We start from the raw sequence: 12,646 nt of genomic DNA, 5'->3' as shown, positions 1-12,646 counted from the left end.
TCCCTGTGAAGCCAGTGCCTCTGATCTTAACTTTTCCTCCGTGTTTTAGCCCTTTTTTAAATTTTTGCTACTCAGAAGCGTTTACTCACTATAGTTTATTCTGTCCTTGATCGAATATTTCTCTTGAATAGGTGGCTAATCAGAAAGGTGAATCAGTTGGTAGATAATAAAAAAAAATTAAAGCCTCGAGAGAGAACCTGAAAGCTTGTGAAATCCTAATTGTTAGGTGCAATGCGTTTCTGGCTCATTCTTGGGTAGAGGAATGCTGCTGATAAATTCAGTGTAGAAAACACCGAGGCCTTTGGAGTATTTCTGTAAGTAATCAGTAGTGTACTGTGCTTACTCAAGGAAGTGATTTTGTCATAGTTAAAATACTTTAAATGGTGTCTTGTAGTGGGAGATGAAGGGAAATTTTGGACAGTTTAAAGTTCTTGGAAGTTCTAGCTTCTCAGCTGGGAACAGGAAAAAAAACAGAGAAGCATGATGCCCGAGAGCAACAGGGATCCGATGGCAGAGGTTTTCCCATCTAGGACTGGAGTGGGATACTTGCTAATCATTCATGAGTTAATTCTAACTGGGGAAGTGCATGGTTATGTTCATGTTAAAGTAAAAATGGTTGATCAAATGTAGTCTGGGGAAAAAGTAAGCTCACCAAAGGTATTAAAATCTTTACAAAATAATGGGGGGAAAAGCTTCAGCTCTGACCGTTTCCTCCCAGTTCAAGTGAAATATAATTTTATCACAGTTGAAAAAAAGGTAATTGCTCACATGAGTGGTAGACCAGCAGCACCCTTTTTTGAAATCACATCAAACCAGACAGGACTTGTTTCACTCCTCTTTTACTGGTTCCTGTAAAAAAAAAAAAAAAAATCGAGCTGTGTGGATTTTATCGGCCTTCCTTGTCGATGACCGCCTTGTCCTACACAATAGTGGATTTTTTCCATCCATTTGCCAGTGATTCAATCTAACCCCCCTGCTGGGTTTACTGCATTCTTCTAACTTATTGGATAACTAGATGCTGAGAGATAACATTCCTGAAATTCGGGGGTGGGGAGATAAAAAAAACAGTAGAAGTCCTATCCCTGGGAAGCCTTTGGAGAGGGTTAAGTGAAGTGCACCAGCAATTGTTGTGGCAGGGCTCTCCACTCGGTAAATCCGCGTACAGTATGGGGACAGAGCTGGCTGCACTGGGAGGTTTCTTTGCAGAGAAGATTCACGTTGTCAGACCGTTAAGTTGATGAGATAACTGCTGGGGGGGAGGGAGGGCAGGGGTTCGGGTAAATGAGGTGCTCAGATTGCAGGCGCTTGGTGTTCCTTCGAGGCTGGGGAGAGGATGTAGCTAGAAATCAAGATGAAGAGTTTCAGAGAAGTTGTTGGGTTTTTTAAAGAAATAGTAAATTGCTCCTGTGTTTCTCCAGCTACTACACAGTAATCGAGCATCCTGCTTCTACTGACTGTATGTTCAAAAAAAACAAAAAAGCTTTTTTGAGGTAGGGGAAGCTATTATACTCACTTTTTCTAAGGTAGAAGGGAAAATAAGGCATAGCTCTTCCCTCCTTGTCACACAGCAAGTCGGTACAAGCTGGGAACTGAATTTAAATTTACTTGAAGTCCTGAGCTAGTGCCTTACTGTCAGACGGGGAACTGGAAACTAAAATGCCTGCTAACCTGCCTGGAGCTGCTGAACAAACATGGGTACCTTCAATTTACTGGAGTTTCTTTCTCTGAGGTGGCAATTGGTGCTTAAGACCAGAAAAGTTCCCCCTGGAGCTTCTCAGAATTATGAAAATTAGGAGCATGGGCTGTGCAGGAGTTTGGAAAAGGAGGTTTTGAATTTAGTGTGGTCTTATCAGTGGAAAAGTGGAAAAATAAGAAAGTACTATCAAGGGAGTGGAGATAAATGATCAGATGCTTTGAAGCAGTTAGTTTGAAGACTTGTCTAGACGTAGTTATCCTGGAATATCTCCTTGGGGGTGGGCAACAGTCATGCAGACATTTCTACTCCACTTGAAGCACCTTCCATGGCCACTGCAGAGGTGCAGACTGCAGCGTGAAATGCATGCGCTCACGGAAGAGAGACTGTGGAAGGAAGAGCTTTGTGCTTTCTAAAGAAAAACCTAAGGTTGTTTTGCAACATGAGGAAACTACTTAGTTGGGCCTGGGAGATTGGATTGTTAAAGCCTTAAGTACTGAAAGATTTGGAAAAGAGGTGTTGATGTTTTAGCTTATTCTGTGAAATGGATGGATGGCAATAGTTAGGAAAGTAGCCAAGGACCTCTGGAGTCAGTGCACAGAGTAGTTATGGAAGCTTCTTGTATTTTTTTTTTCTTGTTTCTTCCAACACCAGTGCTTTCTTGCCCATTATATCTGCTCAGACTCTTGCAAAGATGAGTTTAAAAACATCTGTTCTTTACCTCACTGGACCCTATTTATTGCCCAAGTTTTGACTTGTGTACTTGTAGTTGGCCGCAGACTAGATTTCTCTGTATATTTTTCCAGAGTTACATGAACTTTAGAAGCATCAATTTAATGATATTTGGGGTGGGAAATGTATGCTAAATCTATGCTTTTATCTTGTTTCCTTCACTTGTGGAAGTTATTTGGGCTGAAGGAGAAGGGGGGGGGAAGTATTTAATTTTCCCTGTTTAGATATGAGGGACCCAAACAGAGCTGATCATAGCTGTGCCTAGAACACCTTTCCTCCCTGTTCAAGGACTCGGAACCCTGAAGTGTATGTGAATAACAGAATTGCATAAGTTAGATTTGCATTTATTGCTCTGTAGACCATAGCATAACAGGCCTCTGATAGTTGTATTGTTTAATTGATCAGGTTGTTTAAGAAAAAAAAAACCTCACGTGCACTTTCTATCACCTTCGTCACTCAACATTAAACAGTTGAAGAAGTTTGATTTGTTGAATATACATATGAATGTCAAGGTTTGCAATATCCTCCCTTACAGAGCTTTTACACTACAAAAACAGTAAGTCAACGTGGTTGAGTTGTTGCTTGGACATGCTTCCCCTCCACCCTGCCGGGTACAGGATACACACAGGTATCAGATGTGCGGTTCAGTTACGCCTTTAAAACAAAAGCCGCAAATAGCTCCTGTGCTTGCAGCATCTTCTGTTCCCCTTGTAAGACAGTGTGGGCAAGTAACATGGAACTGGAGCTGAGCCCCGAGATGAATTACTGGAGATGCAAGACCTGAACAGAAGAGATCTCGTAATACAAATTCTCGGTCACGGTTGAGGTCTGCCCTGCTGGGCGGGTGGGAGGTGACGTACTTGGTTACTGCATCCTTGGCACCCATCAAAACTGGGCCAGTTAATTAATGGGAGTTACACCTGATGGGGGTTGAATTATCTGCAGTCCTTCCTGCTTCCCCCTCAGCTGTATGAGCCTCGGGTTTTACCTCTGGAACGCTCCTGCCTCCGGTGCCCCTGATGCTCACCCGCCTCAAGCTGGGTGCAAGTTCGTAGTTTGAAAGATGGCTAGACTGAGCAAAAACATCCTGTTTTGGTTTAGAATGTCTCTTAACCTCTCCTCTCTTTCTGATACTTCCCTGAATGATTTCTTTTTTTTGTGTGTGTGTGTCCGCATGCAAATTATGCTCAGTCTGATCTGTGGGGTGCTGGTGGAGGAAGGCAGGAGTGGACTTGCAGCCCAGCTTCGCCTTCCCTCTCCCTCCCTAAAAGCGGGTGAGTTGCAGATGTCGCTGAACACCCCGTCCTGAGCAGGTCTGAAACGACTTGGTGTGCTCTGCAAGCAGGACTTGTGGTGCTCTGCTCTCTCATAATACTCAGTGTCAATGCAGGCTCATACCTACGTGTGGGGTGCTGTGAGTTAATCATCTTTTCTTTACTACTGTGGCTTTTTAGGGGTTGTTTTTTATGTGAGCATGCTTTTGAAGTATTTAAAAGCTAATATTGGACTTTTGCTTTTGTCAGCCCTCTTCGGCAGTAATTCCATAATGGCAGAGTAGAATGTGGTTTAATAGATTAGTGTACAATTAACTGCTCTGAAGTTCTTGTGTTACCAATCTTATATGAATTTCTGTGAGATGGTTAACTAAGGATTACAAACACAATAACAAGCTTATGTGATGTTTTGCGCAGTGTTATGATGCTTTCTCTTGTCTTCCTTGGGTCGTGTTCCTTTTAAGCTGTTTTGCAGGTGCTAGCTGCCTTGCTGCACTGTTCCCTTTTTACCTGTATAAAAGGATTTGCAATAAGCCTCTTTCCATTAAGCCTTGTGAGATTCCTTTTGTATTCTTGTTTTTATTGAAAACAGAACTAAGATGCAGATTTCTTTGGGGCCGCAAATGAATTAGCGTCAAAACAGAGCAGGACCTCAGATAGATCTGCAAACTTGATTCCAGTGTCTTGTATCTTTAACTTGCAATTTGGATAGGAAATACTCAGTCTAAATCTAGCTATTAATAATGTGACTTTCTTTTATTTTAAGGGAGTCCACAAGACGTCCCAGGTGACGGAGATGGTGAAATGAGTTCCAAAAGGTGCCGCACGGAAGAAACTAAAATCTGTGAAAAATGCTGTGCAGAATTCTTTGATCTTTCTGAATTCCTTGAGCATAAGAAAAATTGCACTAAAAATCCACCTGTTCTAATCATGAATGACAGTGAGGGAACAGTACCCCCTGAAAGCTTCTCTGAGGCTTCTCTAGGGAGCTTTCCAAGCGATCGAATGGATAGCAGGACACGCAAGGACATTCAGGCAAAGGGCTGCACTGGTTCTATGGAAAAGAGAGAAGGAAAAATGGATGCTGAGTCGGTAGGAGGAATGTACCTTAAAATAGAACCCCCCGTCACACCTGCGGCTCCTGGGCTGAGCTATCTACCAAAATCCAAAGTACCCAACACTAATGTGACTTTGCAGACGATACGCGGCACTAAAGTGGCTGTGAACCAGCGGACCTCCGATGCCATCTCTTCTTCAGCAGCCAGTTTCAATGCTATCCCCATGATCCTGGAGCAGCTTGTGTGTTTGCAGCAGCAGCAACTCCAGCAAATTCAGCTGACGGAGCAAATTCGCATTCAGATTGCCATGATGGCTCCCCACGCCCTGCATCCTTCTATAGCAGCTGCTACTGATCCACTCAAAGCTCTGGGCGCTCACATGTCTCAGCAACTGTCTGCTGCTGTGGCTTTAATCGGACAAAAAGCTGGAAGCCAGAGCCTATCACTGGAATCCTTGAAGCAAGGAAAACTACCTCATTCTAACACTGGCGTTGCGGCCACCAGCTCGCTGGCTGCTGGGCTTTCCTCCTCCTTCCCCTTGAAGCCGGAGGTAAGCAGAAGCCTCCCTGGCTCCATTTCTCGGTTCCCAAATCCTTTGCTACCTCAATCCTCCAACTCCGTCATCTTCCAAAATCCGCTTTCGGCAGTTTCTTCTGTAATAGATTCCTCGAAGAAGGGGAAGGGAAAACCTCCCAATATTAGCGTGTCTGAAAGCAAACCGAATGCAGAAGAGCCATTCTTCAAACACAAGTGTAAGTTCTGCGGCAAGGTCTTTGGCAATGACAGTGCCCTGCAGATCCACCTCCGGTCCCACACCGGTGAGAGACCCTACAAGTGTAACATTTGTGGTAACCGCTTTACAACCAAAGGAAACCTTAAAGTGCATTTTCAGCGTCACAAAGACAAATACCCCCACATAAAGATGAATCCTTACCCGGTTCCCGAGCACCTGGACAATGTGCCCACTAGCACTGGAATCCCGTATGGGATGTCTGTGCCACTGGATGAGTCCAACCTAATTGTGGATAGCAAACCTCTCCTAACAACCCTGCCTACCTCTGCGGCCACCAGTGCACCTCAGGCCGTCTCCAGCCTAGCAGGCATCAAGGAGTCTCTGCCCAGTACGTTCTCAAGTGACCTGCAGTCAAGGCCTTCTCCAGAAAGTGAGGGTGGCTCTTCCTCATCAGGGGCAGTCGGTCATGAATCGGGAACAGAGCAGAGCTTGAGTTCACCGCAAGCTACCTGCAGTGTGAGCTTCTTCCATGTGAGTGGGTCAAATGAGCAAAGTTCAGAAACATCGAAACTTCAGCAACTGGTTGAAAATATTGACAAGTCCACTGCTGACCCCAACGAGTGCCTGATCTGTCACCGAGTGCTGAGCTGCCAGAGTTCGCTCAAAATGCATTACCGTACTCACACTGGAGAGAGGCCATTCAAGTGTAAAATCTGTGGCCGTGCCTTCTCCACTAAAGGGAACCTTAAAACTCATTATGGTGTCCATCGGGCCAATACCCCCTTGAAGATGCAACATTCATGTCCTATTTGCCAGAAGAAGTTTACAAATGCAGTTGTGTTGCAGCAGCATATCCGCATGCATATGGGGGGACAAATACCCAATACACCAATGCCAGAAAACACCTGTGACAGTCCTGATGTGGATCCTGCTGTGACCGAGAAGAACGGAGACATCAGTTGCCCCAGTGAGACTGTGGAAAGCGTAGAGATGGAAGAGGACCTGGATTCTCAGGATGGCCCTAGGAGTTCTTCAAAACCTCCTACTCCGTACAATGCACAATCAGAATCGCCAGCCACGGCAGCCAGCTTCTCTGGTATTGCAGCCCTGGAGAATCAAATGAAGATTGTCAACTCTGCTTTGAACTTGCAGCGGCAAAGCAGCTTGAAGTCTAGTGACAATGGATCAGCAGAAAGTGATGGTATGACAAATGATTCGTCTTCTGTGGCAGGAGATCCAGATTACCAGAATGGCAGGAGTCCTGCTGCCTCTGAGTCTGCATCGCTCCAGGCTCTGTCCCCAGCCAACAGCCAAGCTGAGAGTGTCAGGTCAAAGTCACCTAGCTTCAACAATCAAGAAGATACAGGCACAGGAAATAAGTCAGAGGGTCCTGAGAATGTTTCTGCAGAAATGGAAGGGGTCGTCAGTGCTTTGGATTTGACTTACGGCACTATTGGTCGAAAGGTCATTAAAGAAGAACCTGGGTTACACTTTGCAAATGGAGAATATGGTGAGTAACACAAAATGCTGGCAGTAACTTGGGGGTGAGATAATCCATCTCTAAAAAGACCATCAGGAGTCAAAACCTCCTCAGCTTTCCCCTCTTTCTTTTCCTCTAGTAGAAAAAGGGACATGTGCCCTTGAAAGCCTTCCAGACTGTCAGACTCCTGCTCTGACTGCTCTCATCCCCTGCAAGGGGGAGCATAGGAGGTCCTTAAAATATCTTTCATGGCCTCACCCAAAACCTCCCTATAGCTCTCTAAAAGATACATGTTTGTGTTTCATGGACAACTGCTTGCCCCAATAATGTGGCATCAAAACTATGGAATCTTTTGTGAGGTTTTTGAGCTCTTGGGCGCTGAGGATGATGTTGGTCTGAATTTGACCTGAAAGTGAGACTTTCTAACTTCTAAGCTCACCAACAAAAATAAGGATGAACTGATTTATTTCAGAGCACCCTAGCACGTGCAATAGCAGCCCTGCCATGTGGCTTTGGAGGGCTTTGCAGGTGCGCTCTTCAGGCACATGCAGCTCCAAAGGCAATGCCTCTAGTGTCTTACCCAGATTTAAGTTTGGAAGCAGGAGGAGTTTGGGATAACTGTTATCTTTGCTTTCTTTCCAGGTCGAAGTAGTATTCCAGCTGCTTTTGTTAGAGCCCCACCAGCCCTCATCAAAATGGAGATGTCCAGTGAGCGTCCCATTAGCACTAGCCATTTCATTGGCCCACCAGCTCTCTCGCCTGGTGTTGCTCCTCTCCTTGTGCCACGACCAAAATTCTGCCGTCCCGCCAAACAGCACATCTGCACTACATGTGGGAAGAACTTCTCCTCCGCCAGCGCCCTGCAGATTCATGAACGGACCCATACTGGTGAAAAGCCATTTGCCTGCACCATCTGTGGGAGAGCCTTTACGACAAAAGGAAACCTGAAGGTAAGTCGTCTCTTAAGTTGTGATCTCCTTTGGCTGGGGAAAGTCAAACAGGAGAGGGAAAGACTGTTGCTAATATTTGTCCTGCCTTTGAGGACAACTTTTGATTTTCTTTTGGTTCCTCAAATGCCTGTCTTTGACTTCTGTCTCTCCTTCCTGAGTTTCTTCCCACAACTTGCTAAACAGTGTACCGAGATCACCCACGGAAGTCTTTGCTACTGTCCTTGACTTGTCTTTTTTGATGGTAGGAAAGGCTTAGCCCTAACTAAGCAGATTGCTTTATATTCATTGGGATTTGGATGTGTTAAGACACAAACATTCAATAGACTGAATGCTGCAAAATGATGGCTATAGAATACATTCATTACACTGCACTGCTTGAAACACCGTGCAGGATGAGGAGGGATAAAACTGAGAGGATAATCCTGAGATGGCACAAAGTACTTGGGGATTTTGTGTCTAAGCACTTGCTGAAGAAGTCCTGCAAGTCTGTCCTTATTGTCAGATTAATCCATTTGCCCTGCAAGGGACTCGCAGCAACCTCGCTTGCACAGAGGCTTCTCACTTCCCAGGAGAAGCTCTTCAAGCTCGTTGGGCCTCTTACATAAATGCTGATGGGGAGGGAAAATACTCTGCACTTTGTGAACAGTCGTTTACTGGAAGTACTTAGCAGTATGTTTGTGGTGCCGAAGACTTTAGCTTTGGTGTAACCTCTCTGCCAAATTCCTTGGTGAGTTTGTTTGCATTAACTAGTATTCTTTCCAATGTAGTCTGTTCATAGCAAATAATGTGTCTTTTATTTGGAGGGGGGCACCTTTGCCAACATCACTTACAATAAGTGTAAAAAAACCCACAGTCCTACAAGCACTTCAGCAGTAAACTCTAGAGAGCAGTGGTGGTGCCAGGCAGTAGAATGACTGTGTCTTACACATGCCAGGAAGAGAACAAAGACAAGGACTAGCCATCTAGCCAGTGTAAATACTTAGAATGCAAATTGAGCGTACATGAGTTGTTTTGAGCAACTTGTAGAACTCGAGTATACCATAAAAGAACTGCAGCATTAATGATTCTCTTCATTTTTTTCCCCCTCTGGAAGGTCCATGTAGGAACTCACATGTGGAATAACTCTGCCAGGCGGGGAAGAAGGCTTTCGATTGATAACCCCATGGCTCTGCTGGGGAATGATCCCAAGAAGGTATCTGAAATGTTTCCAAAGGATATAATGCCTCCTTCCGTGAGCATTGACCCCACAGTATGGAATCAGTATGCAGCGGTACTCAGCAATGGCATAGCCATGAAGACTAACGAGATCTCGGTGATCCAGAGCGGTGGCTTACCTACCCTTCCAGTCACCATTGGGGGTGGTTCAGCAATAAATACTGCTACGGTCTCCAAAATAGATGGGACCCAGTCTGGGACTAGTTCTGATACGGAGAAGGCCAGTGGTGCTGCTGCAGACAATGTGCCAAAACACCAGTTCCCTCACTTCATGGAGGAGAACAAAATTGCTGTTAGTTAAAAACTCTAGTGAAGTTGACGTACAAAAAGAACAAATATATATATACACAAACCTATATTTTTAAGAGATTCCACTTCAGCCTCCTATTTTCCTATTGACGTGCAAATGATTTTATGGTTGTCTTTGTAAGAGTTGCCCAGAGTACAATCATGATATTGCTTTGCAAATAGTAAATAATAAAGAATAGGATTTCCTTCTATTTGGAAAGATGCGGGTCTTGCAAAGTAGTTCTTACGTGTGACTTTAATGTGTACAGCCTTACAGAAGTTTCTACAACTTGAAATTCCAAAGGTTAGAATATTTACCTCTTTGTTTAGAGTGGAATACTTGGGGGTTTTGGATAGAGTGGAAACAACCTACTGTTGATGGAAAAGCTTCTATTTACTGATAAGAAATGAAAACTATTAATGCGGGTAAATATCCTAGAATGTCTGCCACCCTCTTAGAAATAGTTATTCTGTTTGGATTTTTGGCTCTGTGTGGTTTCTGAATGTACTTTTTACTATAATGGCTATAAAAAATACAAAAAAATTTTTTTTAACTTTTTTTTTTGCCTCAGAAGTTCTATGAAAAGAAAGTTGCTGTTTTTCTTTAATCACTGCTCCTAAGGAATTAATTCTCTGTATTGTTGACTGCTGCTTATTTAATACTACTACTAGGACAGTCCTTCAAGTATAGTGCCAAAACTCCTACTTCCAAAGATGTGCAGTTTTTCCTAGATGTTTTATTTCAATACTGAGAGCCCCAGACAAGCATGGGTGGGTATGTATATACTTTTTTTTTTTTTTTCCTCTTGAAAGGGAAGACTTGCCTTAGGAAGTCAGGTCTAAAGCTCTGCAAGGAATCTCGGGTGACTGTTGCAATTAGGCATGGGAACTGGTTTCCTTAGCAAGAGACTTTTTTTTTTTTTTTCATTTGGGTAATTTAGAAGATCAGTCTGTGTAAACCTGTATTTAAAGATGAAGTATTCATGCTTAGGTTTAATGTTTGTGGGTTTTTGGATGACGTTCCTACTCTGGTCATTAAGTTTCTTGGTGGTTTGTGAACTTGCATTCTACCGAAATGGTAATTAATGATCCATGTGTATTGTATGAAGGTTGCTGGGATAGTCATCTGGATTCTAAGTTATCTACCTCATTTTTTCCTTTTGTAGTTGTAGCATCTATTTTTCTATTAATGACCACTGTAATGAACTGAAATTTGAGCAGATGCTTCCATGCACTATCTGAAACCAAAACCTGATGTATTAGTGGAAGCACGTGAAGACTTACTGGACTGACCTTTCACTATTCCTCTAACGTCTGCTGGAACTGTACGTGTAATGGGATCTAAACCAGACTGGAAAAGTGAGCATTTGGTATGGAAGGACTGAACGATGGAAAGAAGTCTAGTTATTGACTGCAGGAAATCTTCAAGTCCAGTCTCTGTTGTGGAAGGCCCCAAAAATGCAGATTACCAAAAGTTTGTGTAATGTTGTTGCACCTGATTCTTGCTCATGATCTCTGTATGCCGAGTTGTGCCTTTCCTGCTGGACTTGTAAGTAAGAACATACCAGTACCTGTTTACACTGTAAAATGGATATTGTTACATAGACCATGCAAAAGGCATCCCAGTTGTCAAGTTTCTGCATTGTGAATGTATGACTTCTAAGAACTCTGTAGTTTTGAGTATCTACTGATGCGTTTCTGTTGACATTTTGAGAATAAATTTTGGGATGGCTTTTTCACACCTAGTGCTTAAATTTTTCTGGTGAAGCATTTGTCTCCTGAAGATCAAGTTCAACAGGCAGTATGCTCTCTCAGTCCAGTGACTTGTTTAAAATGCAGGGTTATGCTTTAGTTTGTTACTTAAAGCAACAGAAACTAGGTAGCAGTGCAGGAGTCTCTGCTCTGCTGTTTCTTGGGAACAGCTGATGTTTGATAATAGGGATTGATACTTGCCAGGGATGTTGATTCCCACACTAAAATAGAATTACAGTAATAGGTGCAGTAATTCCTGTACTGTGATCCCCCTAGAAAGGGTAAGGAATACAAAGTTATAAAAGTGCCAGTGCCTGAAGGTGCTGGCCGCACAGAAAATTTATATATAACTTCCCCTAAAGAACAAAGGCTGTTCTGAAAACAGCCCTGACATAATGGAAAAGTGCTGAGATTGACATAACCTCAACCAGTGAATGTATTTTGTGCTGGGGAGGTAATGGTGCAGAACCAGGGTACCTTGAAGGTGCACCCTTCCAGCAGTGCAGGGCCAGCTGCTGCCCGATGACGGGGCCCCTTGCACAAGGCTTGTGCTTGGGAGTGGACAAAAGTCAGAAAGGAAACGCTTGCTCTCTAGACTCCACCACCAACTCTGGAGGAATGAAAAAGGAAGGGGCGGGGAGGGCAGGACCAGGTGGTCCAGGAAGATGGGCAGAATAAACATAGGAACAGAAAGAAAAGTGACAACACAGGGTGGGTATGCGGGAAGATAGGAAGCATGCAAGTCTTAACTAGCCTACACGAGTATGCAGTTTGAATAAAAGCAGTAGTATAGCTCCAGGAGGCAAAATATTTGATGCAAGAACCCTCCTCTGCCCAAGGAAACCAAGGGGCTATATAACCTGAACCACAATGGATGAGGAGTGTAGCAAGAGGTCTCTCAGTGGAGATAAGTAAAAATAAACTATATGCTCATATGGATACTGTTCTCAACTACTGAGCTTATAACCTGCTTTGAGAGCAGTGTTGCTCTGGGTGCCTGGCTCAGCTTGCTGCCAGAGCTGCTGCTCTGTCCCTTCAAGCTCTGGGCTGGATTTCTGGCTGGTTCCTCACACTGGTAGGGCTGGGCACCCTGTTCAGGATGTTCTGCTTGTGCAGACCTAACTGCAGCAGTGCTAGGAGCAATGCGGTGTGAAAGAGGAGGTGTTGGGCTTACAGGAAAGGCAGGTCACAGGTGGGAAATCTACTCTCCAGCATAGGCCAACCTGGGTATTGTGAAAAAGCAACCTGCTTTCAAAAGAGCCTGTGATAACAAGCCTCCTCTGCACTGACAGCTCGATACCAAGTGGTATGATGCCATGAAAATGTGTCAGTAGCAGGAGGAAAGGAGCAGTTTTGCCAGTAGGAAGGCAACACAACCTGCTGTCCTGGGGCTTCACACCTTGATAGTATCTGTTGATGTCTCCTCATCCAAATAGCTCCTGAGGTTTGAGGTATCTCTCTCTTAAATGTA

The 12,646-nt window shown here is 44.1% G+C and overlaps 1 protein-coding gene across 1 annotated transcript; it reads left to right on the top strand.

Moving 5' to 3' along the window:
- Positions 1–4,470: 4,470 nt before the first annotated feature.
- Positions 4,471–11,164, top strand: SALL4 (spalt-like transcription factor 4). Its single transcript, XM_010081217.1, has 3 exons — positions 4,471–7,000; positions 7,613–7,920; positions 9,014–11,164. Exons 1-3 carry the CDS (start codon positions 4,504–4,506, stop codon positions 9,434–9,436), a joined length of 3,228 nt encoding a protein of 1,075 aa, XP_010079519.1. The 5' UTR covers positions 4,471–4,503; the 3' UTR covers positions 9,437–11,164.
- The last annotated feature ends 1,482 nt before the right edge of the window (positions 11,165–12,646 follow it).

Source organism: Pterocles gutturalis, unplaced genomic scaffold (genome assembly GCF_000699245.1).
Source record: "Pterocles gutturalis isolate BGI_N339 unplaced genomic scaffold, ASM69924v1 scaffold13899, whole genome shotgun sequence".
Taxonomy (NCBI): domain Eukaryota; kingdom Metazoa; phylum Chordata; class Aves; order Pterocliformes; family Pteroclidae; genus Pterocles; species Pterocles gutturalis.
Note: the sequence above shows the minus strand (reverse complement) of the source record. Positions and strands in the feature narration are given on the sequence as shown.

Bases quoted from the DNA above. Each gene is read 5' to 3' on its own strand.
- SALL4 (XM_010081217.1), top strand. From the start codon at position 4,504: ATGAGTTCCAAAAGGTGCCGCACGGAAGAAACTAAAATCTGTGAAAAA. The intron at 7,001-7,612 runs GTGAGTAACACA...CTTTCTTTCCAG, and splicing joins CTTTGCAAATGGAGAATATG to GTCGAAGTAGTATTCCAGCT. The intron at 7,921-9,013 runs GTAAGTCGTCTC...CCCCTCTGGAAG, and splicing joins CGACAAAAGGAAACCTGAAG to GTCCATGTAGGAACTCACAT.